Below are 22,246 nucleotides of genomic sequence, written 5' to 3' on the forward strand. Positions count from 1 at the left end.
ATTCAACTTCTTATTTGGTTGGAATAAAATGGAAAAATTAAAAATTCATTCAAACCTGTCCCTCATTTACCTTTTCTATAGTAAGTCACAAATCCTTTATTTTTTGCAAAACATAGTAAGTCACAATTCTCATATCAAGTAAAGGATTAAAAGGTTGAAAAATGGTTTTCGAACATGAAGTATTAAATTTGAATAATCTAATGAGTCTGTAGGTCATCAAGTGTACATACCTAGCATATTCAATTCCTGTCAAAAAAAAAAAAAAAAAAACTTCGAAAGTAATTTTTAGGAAATTTTGACAATTACCACCTTCTGTTATGTCCATTTTAGCAATTACCACCTTCCATTTTTTTTTTTGAAAATTACCACCGTCTATTTTCAAAAACATCAAAAGTTACCACCTTCTTGCCTCCCAACTACCGCATGACGTCATTTTGGGCTTATCCTTTCCCTTTCCTACCTATTTCCCTCACATTTATCATTCCTAACTCGATTCTCATCCCCCCTTTCACATTTCTAATCTTATTATCTTTTACGTCTCTTACACCATTAGCTACTCACCTTCCACCACTAAACCTAACCTTCCCCCACTGAACCCAACCTCCCTCCGGCTATTACTACCACCGGCAGGCATCAACCCTTTAATGACGTGTATATAAATATTAAGTTAGGATTGAGATAAATAAAATAAAAATAAGAATAAGGAGACTACAAAAAAAAATGAACTTGAGGTGGAAAGGAATGTTTTTGAACGATCGAAATTTAGTAAGAAAGTATTGAGATAAAAAAAAATGACCAACACAAAAAGTCACCCTAGCTAGCCAAGTAGCTAATGTTAATTAAGTAGCTCAATTATATTAGGGTACAGACGTACAGTACGGTCGAATTTGGTGACGACTACAATGAAGCTTGGGGTGGAGATATCCAATAACGTACGGCGTGGGACTTAAATGATTGTTAGAAATATAAATACAAGTATGATAGATTGATAGCTATTTATTTTCATTATATCTCATATCAATTTTTATTATTATTTTTTTTACAGTTAATATCTCATATCTTTACAATGATTCTAAACCCACAAATTTTTATTTTGCTACCACTCTGGACTATTTTAATATAAATACGAATTTTTATTTTGCTACCAGGCCACTCTCAAGTCTCAACTACTAATTAAAAAAAAAAAGATAGAATTTTCTTTCCTATTTCAATTTTAGAAGATCGTGTGTTGAAGGCAATTTTTCCTAACCAGTGAAGAAACTTTTGTGTGCATCATGTTATAAGTACACCCGAATATATTTTTTTATTTATTTAATACAGTAGAGAAGGGTTTGTGCTAATGGAGGATGTTTTGAATAAAAATAGAAGCTAGATGGAAAAGTAAAAAATTGATAGTTATTCCATATTTCACCTGCATAATCAATTAGCGTGAATATCAAATAGAACTTAGCTTTAGTGGAAAAATTTGCGTCCCACATATGGTTGTGTAATTAAACTTTATCAGAGGTACTTTAGGGTGGAGATTCTCTTATTCTTCCCCCCTCTTTCAAGCCAACCCTTCACTCTTAATTAAAAAGCTTAACCTACGAATCCCAATAAATAAAGTTAACTCGTGAGATATTTAAGCGTGGCAAACCTTACTCTTATCTACGAAAAAAGGGAAGGAAAAAAAAAGTTGGAGTAGGTCAAATACATGGAAGAAACTTCAATTTAAAAAAATTGACTAAAATAGAAAAGTGGTGGAGCATTGTCTTTGTGTAACCTTTCTCCTATGGCAATATATCCATTACGCCAAAAGACAAAGCAATCCATTTACAATCCCATATTTTAAGGGAAAATATTAAAAGATTCAAATTTCCAATATCCTTACTTTCTAATTTAAGCAAATAACATGTGAAGACATTGTAATTGGACCCACCATAACAACAATAATTCAAATTATTGTATAAATTACTAATATCATCCATATGACTCCAAGAAACAAAATTTCTTCCACATTTTTCAAGATCAAAATTCAACTAGCTAAATAAAAATGGAAAGGAAAAAAAATTATCTTAAACTTTCCAACCCTAATCACAACAATTATCTCCCTAATCATTTTCTTATCATTTTTACCCCAAAATGTTAATGCCAAACCTCCTCCAAACCCAGTCCAATGTAATGGTAAAGTATGCACACTCAAAAATGGTTATGGTGTTTGGGGTGATAGAAGAGATTGCACCTCTCCAAGCATAAGCTATCCAACTACTGAAGAAGAGCTTCGATTAGCCGTCGCGAATGCTAATCGTAATAAACTCAAGGTTATTTAACATCTATACCATTTAACAGTGCCGGGGCTAAAATTGCAAATTATTTATGGGGCCTTGTTCAACTTTTTAAAATGGGGCCTTCTACTCGATCCGATGTTGAATCCGAAGAGGTTTGTGATGAAATTTTTTCAACATAAATGCCTTCTAAAATTGCAAGTTAATAAAAATCAGAAAAATGCACTTAAATTAAACAGCAGGAAATAATTCAACATACCCAGATATCAAAAAATCGTATCCGGTGTTGAATTCGAAGAGGTTTGTGATGAAATTTTTTCCAATTACTAGCTATAGCCTTTACTCACGATACTTGCAAAGAACTTTGGAATTAAGATTATCTTAAAGATTTCTTTTTTATTTGTAAAATTGAAAAAGTAAATAAAATGCATATATAGGAAAATTTGGGAGATTAATAGAGTTTTAGAAGATATAGAGTTTTTTTGGAATTAGAATAGTACATTGAAAAAAATTTGGGAAAAAAGAAATCTGAATTTTTGGGAAAAGAATTTGGGAATTAGATGGGTTTGCTGCAGTTCCCAAAAAAAATTAAAAAATTGAACCCAAGACCTTGTAGATACAACACAATTGCTCTAACCACTACACCAACTGCAATTTCATGATCTTGTACCAAACTTAATTACATATATCTAGATTTTGGGGCCCCTTAAATTTGGGGGCCCTGTTCCGTCGACCACCTAGCTCCGGCCCAGAACCGCCTATGCCATTTAATTTGCTTTCGTATAGTAATCTTAGGTCGTTATATATCTAGCTAGACTTGAAACAACGAAACTTTGTATTTTCTGTTTAATATAATTTGTTATCATTCACCTTATTTTTACTGATTTGAAATCATTTAATCAAATTTTATTGATTTGCTAGTGTTCAACTTGTAAAAAAAAAAATATTAATTTTTTTTTTTTTTAAATTGAAGTTAATGCAGGGAATCATGAATTTGTCTAATCAACAAATAAAATTCATGATTTTCTGATTTAGTATAATTTAATATATATTTACGTTTGACTTTTTAATCCACAGATATTATATGGTGCCTTTGACGTACAACATATTTGACATCACATAGTTAACAATTTAATTTTACTGCATAATATTTCCATATATTTTGAAGTTTTGAACTATATTATGTACATTTTTTTTTTAATAAAATTGTGAGATTTTTTGTAACAGGTGAAAGTGGTGACTAAATTTTCACACAGTATACCAAAATTAGCATGTCCTAGTAGCAAAACAAACAAGACAACGCTAATCAGCACAGAACGATACAATTCCCATATCGAAATCGATACGAAAAACATGGTCGTAACAGTCGATGCAGGGGTGAGTCTAAGAGACTTGATCAACAAGGTGGAGGGTGCCGCGTTGAGTTTAGTCGCGGCACCCTACTGGGAAGGGGTGACCGTGGGTGGCCTAATAAGTACCGGAGCCCACGGGAGCTCATGGTGGGGTAAGGGCGGGGCGGTCCACGACCATGTTGTGGGTGTTAGCCTAGTGGTTCCTGGGAAGGAGTCCGAAGGGTTTGCTAAAGTTCTTTGGTTGGAAGGCAATGACCCTCTTTTTAAGGCTGCTAAGGTTTCTTTGGGTGTTCTTGGGGTTATCTCTAAGGTATGTCAACTTCTTTCACTTGTTTACTTAATTAATTTTTTAATAATTATTAAGTTCAACCACCTTTTTATTATATATATTGATCACATTTTAGGTATATTATGTTTGTCAACAAACAATTAATTATTGCATATTTTTACGGTTAGGGCCAATTCATTACACATTCAAATAAAATAATGAATAAGTATCATTTTGTGATCAGCTTGTCTTATTTGTGGCTATTTATAAGAACAAAGTAGCCCTGACCAAGTAACCCTTGTAATATTAACTGAGTAACCCTTATAACACTAACTGATTAACCCTTTAGCACTGACGAAGTAACACTTTCAACACTAAACAAGTAACCTCTTTTACACTAATAAAGTAACCCCTGCCACACAGTGTGACCAGCCACATAACACTTTGTGTTTTGCGATACATAAGTCATTTTGTGATATGTAGGTCATCAAGTCGTTAAAAGAATAATAAATTATGGAATATGTCATTTTGTGATATATAGGTCATCAAAACAATTATTAAATTAATTTCATGATAGTCTATTAACCGTCATAATAAGGTCATACAGCTAATACCTAAGAACATAAATCAAATTCCGTTTACATTGATACTATCTCTCACTAAAAAAATCATTTAACATGATAGCATGCATTAGACCCACCAACAACGAAAGATGAGAATGCCAACTCATACATAACGTTAGAAGTACTTTAAAGTTTTAACCTTTACAATAATAATAAATTAATAAAGTACTCGATCTCTACAATAATGATAATAAAGAAAGTAGGAATAGCATAAATTTAAACAAAGTTTGTTTGATTGATGATTAATATAGGTGAAGTTATCATTGGAACCAGCTTTCAAGAGAAGTATAACCTATGATTTTACAAAAGATGATGACATCGAACAAATGTACGTAAACCACGCCAAGAAATTTGAATTTGGAGACATAACGTGGTATCCTTCAAAGTATACGGCTGTTTATAGATATGATAATAGAGTTCATTTTAATACTTCTGGAGATGGAATCAATGATTTTCTTGGGTTTCAATCGCAATCTGTTTTAGTCTCCATGGCTACTCAATCAACGGGTGATTTTCTTACTCTTTCGTAATAATTATAATTAAGTGGTCGTTCAGTTGACTTAAGAATTTGTAATTTTAAAGAATACATTAGAATTTTCATGAAGTATTATGATCTTTCTTGAACAACATTTGTTCTGTAGGATGATACTTTTTTTTTTTACAAGACTATAGGATGGTACCTCGTTACCTTAATTGCGTTATAAATAAGAATTTTCATGAAGTGTTAAACATTTGACAAGTAGACTATTTAAAATTTGACTTTTTTATAGGAAGTTTTAGGTTCATGTTAGAGCTTTCATGCTATTGGATCTTATGTTTTGTCTTGAAATAAAACTCAGTAATCCATATGTGATTTTATGCAAATCAAACAACCACAATGTTAACTTTGTGGAGCCATTTTAACAGTTTGAGTAACAAGTAGTACTTGTAGTTGTAGGGGCTTCACCTCGTAACCTAATTGGGTTCAAGGGTTCAACCTTTATCACTTGTATGTGGTTCTTGGGCGGAAATTTTATTTATCCTTCTCCGTACCACAAGGGTCTAACATGCATGGTTGAATTGTTTATGTTTTAAACATTTAATGTAATTGTATCAGTTCACGTCTCACTTGCACATTATTATTATTATACATATGCTAATATTTTATTTTATTTTTCGAATTTCGTGATTTATGTAGAAAAAACATTTGAAAATAGCAAAGATGAGAAAGGCAAGTGTGCAATGGCAACAACATTTATGGCATACAAGAAAAGCATAGCAAATGGATTAAAGAACAACAAATTATTCTTCACAAATTATCCAGTTATAGGCACTCAAGCCAACATACAAGCATCCGGTTCGTGTTTATACTCTTTTCCTCTAAGACTAGACCTTACTTGTGGTTGGGACCCTACAATCAATGGTCTCTCCTTCTATGAAACAACCGCGATTTTCCCTACTACAAAGTTTGGAGACTTTGTTAGGGATGTCAAAAAACTAAGAGACCTAATCACTCCACAAAAACTTTGTGGCATGGACATCTACAACGGCTTCTTAATTCGTTACATTAAGGCCTCGGATGCATACCTAGGGCAACATGAGGACTCCGTCGTTGTTGATTTCAATTATTATCGCGGTGATGATCCTAAAGTCCCTAGACTAAACCAAGACATTCTTGAAGAGATTGAACAAATCGCGTTCTTTAAGTATGGAGCTAAGCCACATTGGGCTAAAAATAGAAAGTTGGCATTCTTAGGTGTGCCGAAAAAATTCCTAAATTGGAATAAGTTTGTTGAGGTAAAGAAACAAGTTGATCCTCGAGGTATGTTTTCTAGTGAATGGTCAGATGAAATATTGTATGGAGAAAATAAAGAAAATGGGGATGGTTGTGCTTTGGAAGGGTTGTGTATTTGTTCACAAGATAGACATTGTAGTCCATCTAAAGGTTATTTTTGTAAACCTGGTTTTTTGTATTCTAATGCTAGAGTTTGTAGGTTTTCACATGCTGAAATTTTAAGTTCTAACCTAGATTTAGGAGTTATATCATGATTATTTATGAATTGTGTAAATTCTTAGTTTTAATTTAATTATTATTTCATAATATATATGATATTGGTAATGCTACAATTTATTCTTTTATTTTCTAGAATTTTTTATTATTTTTTTTATGTTAATCGGTATTTATTTGCTCTATGAGATTTAATTTCTTTTTAAGAGAGTTACAAAGAGTTTCTGTAGACGTGACTTAATCTCATATCTTGATAAATAGCCTAAATTTTAAGCTATTGAAATGTCGATATCTCTCTTGCTCGTCGCCGTCTAGCAAATTTCATGTCCAATACTAAAGCAATCCATGATAATGTGTGGACATAAGATTCATGGGTATAACTTTCATCTATTAAAATTGTATTTTTGGTTTACATTGTTCTCATTTTTTTGGGAACCAGCAATGTACTTGATACAATTTTTATTTCTCCGTCATCTTATTACTGTATACCATGTGAACATTTAAACTATTTGACTACACTAAATTTTAAGGTACATTCTATAGCTAGGGTTTAACATTGTAAATTCTAATTATGTCTTAAAAAAAAATCAAGCGATTAAAGCCACTAATTATTGTAAAGTGGGTAGAATATCAATGCCTCGATTTATAAATAATGTCATTTTGTGTGACTACAAATATCATGTTATACCAGTCCTTTTTTTTTTTTTTTTTTTACTATAATAGATTATGAAAGGGAAATATGATGGTCCTTGACTATTTAATTTATGGTATTGACTTTATAGATTGCGACATTTCCTTATTTTCCATAATGTTGAACATTTAACTGTAATATGGTAACACTAACAATGTATGTCTGCATGGATTGTTTAGGTACCAAGTTAGATTTGGTTAATTAAGCTTAATACTAAATTACAGGACTAACTAACTAATTTATCCATTCTAGGTTTGGCCGTTGTATCGTACAATCAAGGATGAACCCTAATCGAGTTAGGAAATTATGATCATATCTAAGCCTATATGTATAAAATCTAACCACAACACAAATTCTGTTAAATAAAAGTTGAATATTAAATTATTATGAGGGGAAAAAAAAAGATTAATAGAACTACGAGTATATTATTGAAGGTTTAAAACATTTTCATAATAGCTGCGTCGGGTTTAAACCGAACTACTAGTTAACTTTAACAATTTAGCCAAATTTCATTTATAACCTAAATTATTAAAGGTTTTCACCATTTTTAGTCCTGTAAAATGGTCCTCATTTATTTACCCTTATGTTTCGACATTACGAGTAATTAGCTTACAACATATTAACAATACTATATATACATTGTCTTAACTATTATTGTATCATTACTATCATATTGGTTTGTCTTTAAACATAGTTAATTACATCTAGCAAAACGTACATTTATACTTCGTACTTTCTAACTCTTTCCCCAATATACATAGTACATTTTTTTCTTACTTGTCTTGAAACACTATGAATGGTCCTCATACCTGATATAATACATTGGTGATAGATAGCTGGCAAGAAAGGGAAAGAAGAATTTGAAAGCCAAGAGTACAATTGTACAAACATTATTGTAGCCTTGTAGGGGGTTCTTAAAGAGTTGTTCCGTGGTGTATTTCATGTAGAGAACTAGATATCTTGCACGGGCAGTTATCATAAAATATAACTATCTCGTTTACATCATTGTTGTTGGTGACTTTATATAAATTCCAGAGTATTACTCGTGTAAAATAAGCGAAAAAGGAACACATAAAATTTGGATGCTTAGGGCACCCTTTCACTTTTAATTTATTTTTGTAGTTGTACAACATATTTATATGGTTCAAAGCGAATATAACGATAAAGTGTTGGGATACTAAAAAAAACAAGGAGAGAGAAGATGCTTACTTCTATTTTGGTGATGTGCACATGAACAGAATTGTGAATCATTTGAAAGTAAAAATATTATTTACTGTGTTTTGTAAATTATTTGCATATTCGTATGCTTAGGTTGTTGCTTTTTTCACTATTTTTTTTCTTCTAATTTAATCATACTAATGGAGTAGTAAGCCCTTTTTTCCTTTGTTCTATATAGTGTAGATCGATTGCATTAGAGTAATAATTATCCGGTTACGGACTACGGAGTAATTAATTAATCTTATTTTATGACTTTATCTTAATTTATACGTGATGTCGTGATGTATACATCTATAATTTTACACGGAAACAATATTTTTACCTCTATTCATAAATGTTGTTTTCCCTTTTGATCAATTTCATTTTGGCAAGGAATACATGCCCAATTTATTCTTATCCAACTCTCCATTCTTGTTAACATAATTGCAATACTTCAAATGATATAATTATACTTCCTCCGTTTTCTTTTACTTGCAACACTTTCCTAAAAAGGAAATGTCACAATACTTGCAACACACTATAAAATGAAAGTTATTTTAGGGAAAAATTGTACTATTTCTCTTATTTAAAGCACATGGCCCACTAAATTACACTCCTAACAACCACTCATCCTATTTTAAAGTTTATTATATCATATAAACTCCACCTTTCTTAATTACCGCGCTAAAGAGTGTGTTGCATCTAAAAGAAAACGGAGGAAGTAACTCACTTGCATTATTGTTACTGGTACTTGTTAGGGGCGGAACATAGGGTAACTTTTTACCTTGTTTAAGGGTAGTTTTTTACCTCCCCAAAAAGTCGATGTTATCAAAATCTTGTTCCCCTAAAACTAATTTTCTGAATTTCGCCCTTAATTATTGGATAATTAATACTCATATTCATCATTTTCTTTGTTGCCCTACCTTTATACTTTGTCCCTTTGAGTAAATTCTCGTGCAATTTCTGCAAATCGTAAGTGTATGTCAAAATTCTAAAATTATTTGTGCAAATATTAAGTGTCAAAATTCTCAATAAGAACATTACAAAATCAATGACATACAAAAAAAAATCATCGCTATACTTTTTCTATCTACTAATTATTGTAGAAACAATCCCTTCAAAAAAAAAAAAAAAATTTATTGTAGAAACAATCATTGCTAATGAAAACCAACAAAGTGTTAGCGCACTTGGTAAACTTCTTATCTCATATTCTAGAGGTATAGAATTCGAATCCTACCAAGTAAGGGTAATTAGGGATAGGGATTCTCTTAATTTCCCTCTACTCCTAAGTACTTGGCCCGTAAAAACATGGGCGGAGCTAGAAGGGGACATGTGGGGACACTTGTCCCCCCATTTTCAAAAAAAAAAAATTTAAAAAAAAAAAAAATTTAAAAAAAAAAAAAAATTTTAAAAAAAAAATGCAATTACAGATTTACAGTGCTCTGTTGCGACATTTGCCAGCCAGCCAAACCCTAAGTTTTTCAATTTTCAATTTCTCTCTCTTCGATTCGCCCTCGCCTGTCGCCTAGCCGGCTCGCCGTGACGCCGTCCACCGTTCGCCGGCAGTTCGCAGCAGTGACGAGGTTCAACAGCCGCCCTTGAGCCTTCGTCCTTCGTGACTTCGTGTCTTCGTGACTTCGTCAATCGCCTAGCCGGCTCGCCGTGACGCCGTCCACCGTTCGCCGGCAGTTCGCAGCAGTGACGAGGTTCAACAGCCGCCCTTGAGCCTTCGTCCTTCGTGACTTCGTGTCTTCGTGACAGCGTGACTTCGTCATATGCATAAGCATAACACATTTGCTGTAAATCTGGATTTCAATGGAGGTATGAATCAATGAATGTATGATTAATTGAATAATTGATTACTTGTTTTGTTGTTTAAATGTTTAATTGTTTAAATTTACAGTAAATCTGAAATTCTGAATTTCATATTTTTATTACTTGTTTAAATGTTTAATTGTTTATATTTTTATTGTGAATTTGTCATTTGTGGCCTTGTGGGTATTGATTATTGAATAATTTGAATTGATAAATGATTATTGATTTATATTTGTTTGATTGTTTCCCCTGTTAGAGTTTTTGGTTGTTTTTGTGAAATGTGAATTTAAATTATTAATTATTGTAAATTATTGAAATGTGTAGTTGAATTAGAAATTTAAAATCTTAGCCTCTTAGGTTTTGTTATTATGTAATGATGTGGATTGTGGTCTTGTGGAAATTGATATATAATTTTCAATTTAACTAGGAAATATCAAAAGATTCACCAAATTCAAACAAATCAAAGGCAACTAAACAACCCGATCTTCGACAATTCTTGTTTAAAAGAACGAGACTCAATGAAAATGAGTCCAATAACTCACCTTCAGTTAGCTCCCCTCAAAGTCAAGAAAATAGTATGGAAATGGGTGGTTCAAGTAATAGTAATGTACCATTAGAGGAAGATTTGGTGTATGATGTTGAACTTCTTCCTCATGATCCGGGAAAAAGAATAAACATTATGGATTACCCCGCAAATGAACGAAATGCTGTTAGGAGGGGTTATATTCTTAAAAAACCTTGCCAACCAAAAACTCATGTCTTCCCTACAAGACAAGTGTCTGGTTTGCGTCGCTTTAGTGTTCATTGGTTCAACAAATGGGATTGGCTTGAATATAGTATTGAAAAAGATGCTGCATTTTGTTTTGTATGTTACTTGTTCAAGAATGAAGTTGGTATTAAACCGGGGGGTGATGCATTTGTTGATGGAGGGTTTAGGGCATGGAATAAACCGGAAAGATTTGAGAAGCATGTTGGTGGAATTAAAAGTGCTCATAATCTTGCTTATGAGAAATATGTGAATTTAAGAGATGAAAAAAAGAAATCAATCTTGAATGTGATTGACAATGCAAGTGATGTGATTAAAAGTGAATATTTTATCCGCTTGAAAGCATCTTTATCTTGTTTAAGATTTCTTTTGGGGCAAGGTTTGGCATTTCGTGGACATGATGAAAGTGGGGAGTCATATAATAGGGGTAATTTCCTTGAGCTTTTGAAGTGGTTAGGAGAAAAGGTTGAGGAAGTAAGGATACATACTCTTGAAAATGCACCTAAAAATTGTCAAATGACTTCCCCTCCTATTCAAAAGGACATTATTAACTGTTGTGCCAAAGAAACAACTAGGTGCATAATAGAAGAAGTTGGTGATGATTACTTTGCTATATTGGCCGATGAGTCAAGTGATGTGTCCCAAAAAGAACAACTAGCTCTTGTTTTGCGTTTTGTTGATAGAGATAGTGGAAAGGTAATGGAGCGATTTTTAGGCATTGTTCATGTTGCTAATACTACCGCTTTAACTCTTAAAGATGCAATCATGTCTTTACTTGTTGAACATTCATTGAGCCCATCTATGATAAGAGGGCAAGGGTATGATGGAGCTAGCAACATGAAGGGTGAAATAAATGGCCTTAAGACTTTGATTATGAATGATACTCCAAGTGCCTACTATATACATTGTTTTGCTCATCAACTTCAACTAACATTACTTGTCGTTGCTAAAAAGAATGATAGTTGTGGTTGGCTTTTCGAGATACTTGGAAATTTGTTGAATGTGGTTGGAGTTTCTTGCAAGAGAAGAGAAATGATTCGTCAAGATCAAGCTCAAGAAGTTGCTCGAGCCTTGGATGTTGGGGATATTGTGAGTGGATCGGGTTTAAATCAAGAACTTGGTTTGAGTAGGCCCGGGGATACTCGTTGGAGTTCTCATTACAAGTCACTTTTAAATGCCATCCTCTTATTTCCTACAATTATTAAGGTGCTTGTACAAATTGGGAAGCATGGTGCATCGGAAGATAAGTTCAAAGCTCAAATTGTTTTAGGACAATTAGAGTCATTTGACTTTATTTTTGTTGCTCACTTGATGTTGACTATTTTTGGATACACTAATGATTTGTGTGTTGCTTTGCAAAGAAAGGAGCAAGATATTGTAAATGCCATGGAACTTGTCACTTATACAAAAACGGTGTTGCAAAAAATGAGGGAGCGAGGATGGGATACTCTCTTAAACAAGGTAACTTCATTTTGCACTAAACATGGTGTTGTTATTCCCACTATGGATTCTCTTTATGTTCCTCATGGAAGATCAAGACGTTTTGTTGAAGAAGCAACAAATGAACATCATTTTCGGGTTGGAATTTTCTTAAGACTAATTGATTTGCATCTTCAAGAACTTGATGAACGATTTAATGAGAGGAATATGGAGTTACTATTATGTATGGCTTGTTTAAGTCCTAAAGATAACTTCTCATCCTTTGATAAAGATAAGGTACTTAAACTTGCCTCTTTTTATCCCGAAGAATTTTCAAGCTTTGATTTGATGGCTCTTGAATATCAACTTGATGTATTCATGGAGAATATGCTAAATGATGAAAGATTTCAAGGTTTAAATGACCTTAATTCTCTTTCTATGATGCTTGTTAAAACCAATAAGCATAAGACTTTTCCTCTTATTCATTTGCTTATCAAGTTGATGTTGATTCTTCCCGTTGCCACGGCAAGTGTTGAAAGAGTGTTTTCTGCAATGACATGTGTCAAAAACAAGTTGCGAAATAGCATGGGTGATCAACTTATGAATGATTGTTTGGTCACTTTTATTGAGAAGGATGTCTTCTTACGAGTTTCCGACGAAAAGATTATTGATCGATTTCAAAGTATGAAGACTCGAAGAATGAACTTGTAATTTTAATGTAATGTTTATGTAATTTTTTTCATCATTTTGAATTGTATGACTAAGTATATATTTGTATTTTGAAATTTTAATATTAAGTATTAACCAATTTGTGTGTGAGTTTTTTTTTTGTTTTTATTTTTTGTTAAGCTTTTCGTAAGTTAAGCATTTTGTCCCCCCAAGTTGAAAATCCTGGCTCCGCCACTGCGTAAAAACTAGACCAAAAAAAACCGTGAAAGTTGAGGTCTAGTCAAGGTCCTCCTTACCACAAAAAAAAAAAAAAAAAAAAAAAAAAAAAAAAAAAAAAAAAAAAATTGCTAATGAGGAAAAACCTACAACACAGTCCAAAATTCCAAATATGGCCAGTAAATTGACAGGAACATTTCAATTACAATTAGAAAACAGCCAATTGAAGGTTCCAATATAAGCTTTACAGACCTTTGATACATGAATAAAACCTATATTTGTAAATTACATGACCATTGTTACAAAAGTAAAGTTTCTATACTTCTGTTACATAAAGTTACTACATTTTCAGGTTTTATTCAAAAGGTTCAACAAAACATTTTAATTAATTAAAACAGTCATTTAAATTTAAATTTAAATCCAACCCACTCTTTTTTCTCCAAAAGGGTTGCTGTCCTACAAATAGCCTCACCCTAATTTATCCAACAAAAACAACTTTATGCTAATTCTTCTCCTTCCTGAAATGCAACTATCTTGATGGAACTGCTTGACTAATTTATTTATAATCAGAAGGCCTTAAGCTCCATCCACTGTCATCCAAAATGCGCCGATAGTCAGAGTTTCCTCTGCCTTTCGCGCTCTTTGCCAGAAGGGTTATGCCTGTTCTGCCGAATGACTTGCTTCTTGGCGTCTCCTCTAGGCTTGGCTGGTCTTTCACGATGTGTTCCCCTTGGCCTCAGCTCACTTGGCCCGATCATATAATCATTCATCACCTCCGCGCTTAGCTCACTTGGGTTCTGGTTCAATCTGCAAACTAATGTCTCAGGGACAGGAGCAACAGCCCTCTCTTCACGCCTGACATTCTCTTCACGCCTGACATTACCTCTTCTCAGAAAATTAGGTGCAGCATCCGGCATACCTTGCAAAGGGTTGACATAGGAGGGGCGCGAAATGACAGAGATATCCCTCCCATTCTGCAGGGGAGAACCCATTTGTTGTCTTTGAGGTCGGTGGTCTCCACTTTGAAGGGCAAAATGGGAGCTCTCCATGTTCCGCTGCCCTCGCAATGTCAATGGAATGTGCCCTGCAAAGCCTGCATTATTATTCCTGCTAATGCTGGACCCATCACTCTGAAATGGTGGTGAAAAAGGACGGCCTGTGGGAATGGCAGCAGGATAACAAGGATGACGAGAGTTGTCTTGCACACCCGGAGTTCTACCATTCTCCATGAAGGGCTGCCTTGAGCTTGCAGGCCGCACCATGTTTTGAGGGCCCAAGGACAGGGTTGCATTTTGCATTTTCGTTGTATGCATTTTTGCTGCATTTTGCATTAGGGTCAGTAAATGCATTGCAGAAACAGCATCACTGGTATACTTATCAGTTGACCCGCCAGAACTCTCTCCAACGCTATAGCCATTTGAGAAATTAAGGCTCTGCTGTTTTCCGCGGCTAGCAGCAGCAGAGGCATTGAAATTTAAAATGCTGCCAGATGTCTGATGATGGAGTTTCCCTTTATTTAGAGCATTGGAGCCTTGGGGGATCATCTGCGGGTTTGCACTTCCTAAAGGCATGCTTCTTGTCACCACAGAAGGCCATACACTGGAGGCATCAGTAGTATTCTGTCTCGGTGCACTCAGTCCAAGTCTATATGACTCCACTGCTTGGAGAAAACTCGAAGGGTACCTTTGTGTTGTTCCCACATTGATAGTCCCATTCCAATTGTTTAGAGTCAGATCATAGCCAGGGTAAGGGGGACCGTGCTCTCGGCCCTGAGAAAGGGAAAGAAACCTAGCAGATATTGGGTTTTCTCTGGGAAGACTGCTTGGAACACTCTGAGAATTCCTGTTTAAGTCTGGAATATGACCTGCATTTCCATTAGCCATGCTGTTTCTAGCATCAGTACCTAGTGGCGTTCGCATGCTGAGAAAATGGGGTTGTCTGAATTGCCTGCTTTCTCCATATGAACCATTGGTTCCGTTATCCCTAATGCATCTTCCAGAACTACCAGAAGATGATGGATTACGATGCTCCTCTTTACGGTCATCCAGTTTTCCCAGTTCTCTCTCATGTTGATTCTGAGCCAACAGCAAAACAATATCCATGGGTATTTCATCAGTATCACCTTGTTCTGTTACTTTGTCATCTGTTGGGATACTATTGATATCAATATCATGTACGCGCCCTCGAACTTCATTGGTCGGTGCCCTCTGATTAACATCTGAGCTAGTCACCTAAAGATACATAAACAAAATATCATCATTGACAGACTAATGAGAGTGCAGAGATACTAGTCATAAATTTCATTGAAAATCAACCAACAAATAGGAATGAATCTGGAACACTCAAAACTTTGAGCTGGCAACCTCTAAGGGCTCCAACCCGATCCAAAGTTATTGAGAGTAACCAAAAACCAAAACAATACAAACATGCACTATCTGATTTTTCCCATTTGTACTTATATTATAATATTTTGTAGTTAGTATATAATGGTTTGCATAATTTTAAAAATATATAAAGCTTGACCCGAAACCCAAATATAAACACGAACCCAATCCATGTACCTATATTTCCAGCTCTACTTACAATTATAGTAAAGTGATATACAGAATCTACAACAGAGGGGATATCTGTAGGAAAGTTAACTGTGAAAATTGAGCTAGGATATCAACTGATTATCAACTCATTTCTTTTCAACAAATATAAATCATACGATACGTTCAAAAAACAACAGATTTAAAGCAGTAAATGTACTAACTGTATTTCATGCCATAGATAAATTACACATCAAAATTCACTGCAGTTATTCTGCAGCATAGATTCCAGACATGATTAATTGAGCTTGCAACAGCCAACAAAGAAATAGCATAACAAAAATGCAGAAGATTTATATAAAAAAAAAAAAAAGCAAGTGGTAAAAAAGAAGGCACACAAACCTGCAAACGCATATCCCGTGCCAGAGAACTGCCCTCTTCGGCTTCAGGGGTCATGGCTTGCTTCCCCTTCAAATTCGCCTTTGCAACAGTGCTTCTCTCACCATTTCCATCAAATGGAGTTCCTGTATCAGGAGTACGGCCAACAGCAGTAGTCCTAGAATCTACACTAGCCTCTCCAACATTATTTCTGTTATCTTGATGTTTCCTCACACTGCTGCCGTCAACAAGCATAGGTTCTGCCTGAGATGATGAAAGAGACCCATTTTCCCCTGGAAGATCACGCACCTGACTGTTCCTCTTAATAGGATAGTTTCTGGAGAGGGGGTAAACACTTTCAGAAGAAATTTGATCCTTCTGGTCAGAGATTTTCTCTGCATCAACATTTTTTTGGGTGGCTGCAGAGTCTTTGGTATTCCTGTTGTTGCAGGGAATAACAGAACCTGCCTCCTTTCTTGGATGATGGAGTTTGCCTCTCTTCTTGGTCACAACTGAACTTCTCTCAACTAGCTTGTCAGAAACATCACTTTTTTGAGGCAGAATCTCAGTAGATTTTCCTTTTTCATTACCTGCGGATCTGGACATGGTCTTTTGCCGAGATAATGAAGAAGAACCATCATGGTCGATTTTACTCTTCTTGTTCATCTTCTCCTGCAAAGGAGTTCTAGACTTGCTCTGCCTTTTTCCCATAGCCTTCGACATTGTATCCATTGATACATCATCCGAATCAGATATTTCAGTAGTTTCAGTCACCTTCTTGGTTCCATTATTCAAAACCTTGATGTCTATAGATTTTGATCCCTCATCCTGAGAACCCACCTTCATTCTTTTACCATTCTCATCCAGAGAACTAGTCAGAGAAGGGTTTTTCCTTTTCCCCATGGGAGGATTGGGGGGGGTTTGGGTTTTATTTAAACCCAATAAATCGACCAGAAATCGTACCTTAGGATTTTTACGGCGCTCAGCCCCCAAATAATCGTCATCATCTTCACACAACACATCATCATTACTATTAGTAATCATGGGCTCAATATTTTCATCATTTGGAGGTTCTCCACCACTATTAGTAACCATGGGCTCGATATTTTCATCATGGAGAGGTTCTCCACCACTATTTGTAATCATGGGCTCAATATTTTCATCACACAGAGGCTCTCCACTACACTCGTTTAAATCTGGCAAGTTCACTACACGAACTCTTCTGTCATTAATAGGTCCGTCAGCTAAACCAGCTACCTGTACTCCCATATCATTGGTTGGTAATTCTGCACGCCTGTCCTCCGAAGAAGCCTGTGGTTTTACATGACAGTTTTCAATGGCACACTTTCCATTGTGGTTCGCATATCCTTGAGAAGGTCCGGCTTCAAATCCCTCCACTCTATTGTCCTTCTGAAGATCATTGATGACTGCATCTCCATTGCATCTTGGTCCAAGTTCAACTGCTACAAAACACAATACTATCATCATTATCACCAGCAACCAAATAACAAAGAGACAAATAGATACAACTAACAGCCGCATACAAATCCTCAAAGAATACGTAATTATGGAATGTGTACTACCTTTACTACTGGTAGCTAGCCTAACTTCACATTCACCATTAGTTCTCCGCAAAATCGCTTGGCTTGAATCCTTGAGAAAGCCATTTTTCCATGCTGAGAAAAAAAAAAAAGCATACAATCTATTTTAAATTCCCTTTTTTGTAATAGCAAGGTGTAATTATTAGGAGGTACTGAATTTTGGAAACTTTCCTTTCACAGTCTGCCTTTCATTTTAATATACAATTGGACTATATAAATTAACCGCTATAACACAATGGTATGGTACAGGGAGTGTATTTTGAGAATATATACTACCTCCGTTTCATATTGCAACGATTTGACATAAAGTAGAAAGGAAAAATGTCTAATCGTTGCAAATAATATGAAACGGAGGTAGTAAATTGCTTGTACAAATATTAAAGAAAGGAAGAGTCGAGCATTCAGGAAACCTGAGGGGAATGTAGGCTCGTCTTCAACATGAGCTTTGCCTTTTCCTTTTGGATCAGCACACACATTGAATGGAGAATAATTTCTGTTGTCGTTTGAATTAATAGAGGTATTAGCTTCAGCATTTTGTAAGCAAGAAGAATTGACCTTTGAGAATTTCCCCACTAGAGACACTGAAGCATCAGCATTTTCTTCAGTCTCATGAGCTTTTTTATTAGCAACACGAGTTTCTGGGACACAACTCACACACTTCCACCACTTAAACTTGGGAACTACCATAGGTGGCAACTCCATAGACAGTGGTTCGGTGGAGTCCTTCAGAGAAAATGGATAGCAAAGTTTTGGATCCCTTTTGCGTACTTCTGATACATATCCACTGCAGAAAACAATATAAGAAACTTTAGACCAGTAATATTTATAAAACAAAATGCAGCCAACTGAAACTATAAATGTAAACGAGCTGGCGTGTGCTAGAAGACACATACAATCTTTAAATAATAATGACTAACAGAAAATTGAGTAGAACAAATATGTAGCTTGTTATCATTAGTTTCGTCGGTTTTTCAGTAGGCATCAGTTACATGCAGACAAGGCACCAGAAAACATGCTGATTTCATGCTGCAAAGCAATAAATAACCTAATCCGTAACTTATGCAACCTTCTGCAATATAATAGTACTCGAATTTTACTTGGAAGAGCAAAAGAAGTATAATAGATCATAAAGTCATTACTGAAGAAAACCACAGTTGAAGGCCAAAAGATAACTAAAAGCCTGAACTGCTTGAATTTTACCGTATGGAAAAATGGCTGCACTTTGCTGTAACCTCGCCGTTTTTCTCAGCAGTAGGTCTATTTAGAGGTAACACATTCATTCGAGCAGGCGGTTTTGTGGATTTGGTAGCAAGACTAGAGTCACTTAGCTGATTTAACTCCCCAACAGCACTAGCCATGTCGAATTGTCCAAACTTACATAAGCTAAACCTTCAGAAGTTTCTTGATGAGATTCCTATAACCAAGTAAGAAAACAAAGCCTTAGATATTGAAGATTCACCAGGAAAGTACTAAACAGTAAGTTTACTACGACTCCATTGTCATGAACTCGTGAAGAAAGAAGTATGTTGAAGAGGTTATTTGCACCCAGAAACATACACAAGTTTTTAATTGTATCATAAAGATACAACAATTGTTTGGTAATCCAAGATATCAAAGGAATTCATTGGTATTAATTGAGTTTGAATTATTAGTCTCTAAGTCAATAATGTAGTCAAAGGGTTTAACAATAATTGACATTAATTGAAGAAGATCACATAATCAAACAAATATGGTAGAAAAAAATTACTTCCTTTTCTCTCTTATATGGAAATCAAAACAACATCTTGGACCATCATTTGATTACATGTGAACTTGAATCATATTAGACTAGTGATATATACATGACTCATAGACTAGGAAATTATAAACTTCGGTATATAAGATTAATTTTTACATTCGCGACAATAGTAGTGTTAACAATCAAAGACATCCTCTATGATCAAATTCGGTATCAATCAAGAATATCAAAGAAATCCCCACATGAAATCATAGACGAAAAATTAAGGAAAAGGCCCTATTCTAGAAAAGTAAATTAAAATCAAAAGCTAACACGATGTGAATGTTGAAAAATCATAGAAAAGAGCCATAAACATTACAAGTTTGAAAATGAAATAAAATGTGTGGCCCGACCCCCTCAATTAGTGGCTTGACCTATGAATAGCACATATGATATGACAGCGGAGCGCCACACTAACAAATAGAGCCTTCAATTGAGGGACTAAATCAAGTTTAATAGATTTAAAGCAATTAAAAGAAGCTTAAAACTATATGATGAACCCAATCAAATGAATTCAACAATGAAAAGTACAAACCCTAGATCTCAAATGATAGGCAAAATTGATACCAACCACCACAAAATCCTAACAAATTCTCCGATGATTATCAAATTAATGTAAGTGACTAATCAAGCAACCAACAAGTGAAATGAATTGAAAATCTTATCGATTTCGATTCGATAAGGTAATTAGGGTTTTATTGAAATGAAAAAGGAACCATTTTTCACATAAAATATAAAAACCATTGAATTATCCAAAATTGAGAACACCCCAAAAACCCAGTTCACACAACAAAGTTTTAGCCTCATTAGTCAGAGAAAGGTGTCAACTTTAATACTAGATTATCAAAAACTTAGGGTTATAACCCAATTACCCAGAAAATATAATAAAATCTAGGGTTTCCCACAAAAAAAAAATGTTGGTCCAAAATAATAATTATTTTTATCATCATCATCAATAAATTTACTGAATTTACATTTTCAATAGGAAAAATAAAAGTTTAATAGCAAAGAAAAATAGTACAAACTACCAAACAAAATAAAATTAGTAAAGTTACAATCTTTAATCCCAAAAAAACATGGAAAAAAATATATAAAAAAAAGATGAGTTTAGCTAAATTAACAAAATTGATAATCAAATGAACAAAAACCCAAAAGAGGAGAGAGAAAATCTGACCTGGGTCAGCTGAGAAATGAGGCAAAAATCAATCGGGTCGGGTTGTCGGGCTTGACTTGGATCTGAAACGGCGCCGTTTAGAGTTGTTCCATCATCTACTGACTCAAAGGTGAGAGCTTTAATTAATTAAGACGAGATGAGATTAAACAAGGTGTTTTTCTGAATTTGAGAGAGAAATTATTGCTAAAAACCCTAACTTTTTTATGGGTTTAATTTTATTTTTGTTGGGTTTTAATTTAGAGATGAGGTTTCGATTCTCCAAAGAGGAGAGAGAAAATGAGAAAGAGAGAGAGAAAGTATAGTGAGAGAAATGGAGAGACTGAAAATGAGATAAAGAGAGAGAAAATGGGGGGTAAGAGAGAGAAAATAAAGAAAAGAAAGAAAGAGGCTTCTATCCTTTTTTTTATTTATTTTTTTTAAGTCTAGTTGATGTTGTTTGTCCTTGAAAGGTGGTTTTGTTGTATTGAACTACACACATCTCTATGTCCCCATCTAACCCTCCTTTTTCCATTTATTTATATTCCAAAATTTATTACCCGATCGAATATTATTGCAAGTCCGTCTCACTTATGGATTACGGTTTCTGACTTTGTATATACCCTTTGTGTGCCATAAACTAATTTTTTTTTTCCCTCAAAAATGACATATCATCATTTAATAAATCAAGGGGTAAGTAATGAAAAAAAAATGTTATGTTTTGATGTATTTTTTTATTATTAAAAAATTTGATAGGACATGTCATGTTTAATGGATCATACCATACATGTTTTTAAGAGAGAGAAAGAGAAAAGAGAAGAAAAGGAAAAAAGAAAAGAAAAGGTGTCAACTATTCAATTTTCTCTCTCTATCTGGCTACTACTGTGCTACCCTTAGCTAGTGCGTTCTTATCACAATCCATTTAATTTTAATTTTTAAAAATAATAATATAATTTATTTATTTATTTATTTAAAAAGTAAATTTAATTGAGTGAAGAAATGAGAAAAAAAAAAAACCCTAGAAAGTGCATTGCACGCGCCATCTTGTCAGAGTTTTGGCATTAGATGCCACACATCCCACAAATCAGGTACATGATTGGAGCGTGAGTGGAACGTGCTTTTGGGGAGAAGAAATAAGGGTGTGAGAAAAAAATGTTGGGTTGGTTTGTCCCACCAACCCTAGATATTTAAGGTAAAAAAACCCTAAATTTGTGGCAAGTGAAATCTAACCCTAAAACCTGGGGCCTTTAAATAGGGTATATGTTAATTTTTTTACTGTTGAATTTATTGGGGTAAAAAAAAATTACTTGTATATTTTTAAAAAGGTGGTAAATATATTTTGGGTGTGAGTGAAAAAATATTTTTTAAAAAACAAAAAAGTAGGGAGAAGTATAAGGTAAGGTCGGCCAACTATATATTTGCATGTGCTAAGTGCATAGTAATTTGGAACTCTTAATTACAAATGTGGTAATGATGTACGTATGTGGGTTTCTTTTTGTGCATTGTTATTATTGTATTCTTATAAGGTTTTTAATTTAGGTG

The 22,246-nt window shown here is 34.3% G+C and overlaps 3 protein-coding genes across 4 annotated transcripts; 2 read left to right on the top strand and 1 right to left on the bottom strand.

Moving 5' to 3' along the window:
- Positions 1-2,030: 2,030 nt before the first annotated feature.
- Positions 2,031-6,832, top strand: LOC110705857 (L-gulonolactone oxidase 3-like; the record flags this gene model as incomplete). The annotated part of the gene is made up of 4 exons (XM_021883790.1): positions 2,031-2,300; positions 3,492-3,926; positions 4,759-5,014; positions 5,685-6,832. Coding segments are annotated over 4 exons (1,812 nt in total), but the record flags the coding sequence as incomplete, so codon positions are not given.
- A 3,948-nt stretch (positions 6,833-10,780) lies between these two features.
- Positions 10,781-13,093, top strand: LOC110705858 (zinc finger MYM-type protein 1-like). Its single transcript, XM_021883791.1, has one exon. It carries the CDS (start codon positions 10,781-10,783, stop codon positions 13,091-13,093), a length of 2,313 nt encoding a protein of 770 aa, XP_021739483.1.
- A 140-nt stretch (positions 13,094-13,233) lies between these two features.
- Positions 13,234-21,079, bottom strand: LOC110705602 (protein EMBRYONIC FLOWER 1-like). Of its 2 annotated transcripts, none has more exons than XM_021883502.1 (6): positions 20,729-21,079; positions 18,978-19,191; positions 18,188-18,561; positions 17,760-17,852; positions 16,201-17,636; positions 13,234-15,498 (listed from the first exon to the last, which is right to left on the bottom strand). In XM_021883502.1, the coding sequence occupies exons 2-6, from the start codon at positions 19,133-19,135 to the stop codon at positions 13,882-13,884; spliced, it is 3,678 nt and encodes a 1,225-aa protein (XP_021739194.1). In that variant the 5' UTR covers positions 19,136-19,191; positions 20,729-21,079; the 3' UTR covers positions 13,234-13,881. The 2 variants fall into 2 exon arrangements, with proteins under 2 accessions (XP_021739194.1, XP_021739193.1); XM_021883501.1 differs by having other exon boundaries at positions 16,201-17,639.
- Between the last annotated feature and the right edge of the window lie 1,167 nt (positions 21,080-22,246).

The sequence above is a fragment of the Chenopodium quinoa genome, unplaced genomic scaffold, assembly GCF_001683475.1.
Source record: "Chenopodium quinoa cultivar QQ74 unplaced genomic scaffold, ASM168347v1, whole genome shotgun sequence".
NCBI lineage: Eukaryota > Viridiplantae > Streptophyta > Magnoliopsida > Caryophyllales > Amaranthaceae > Chenopodium > Chenopodium quinoa.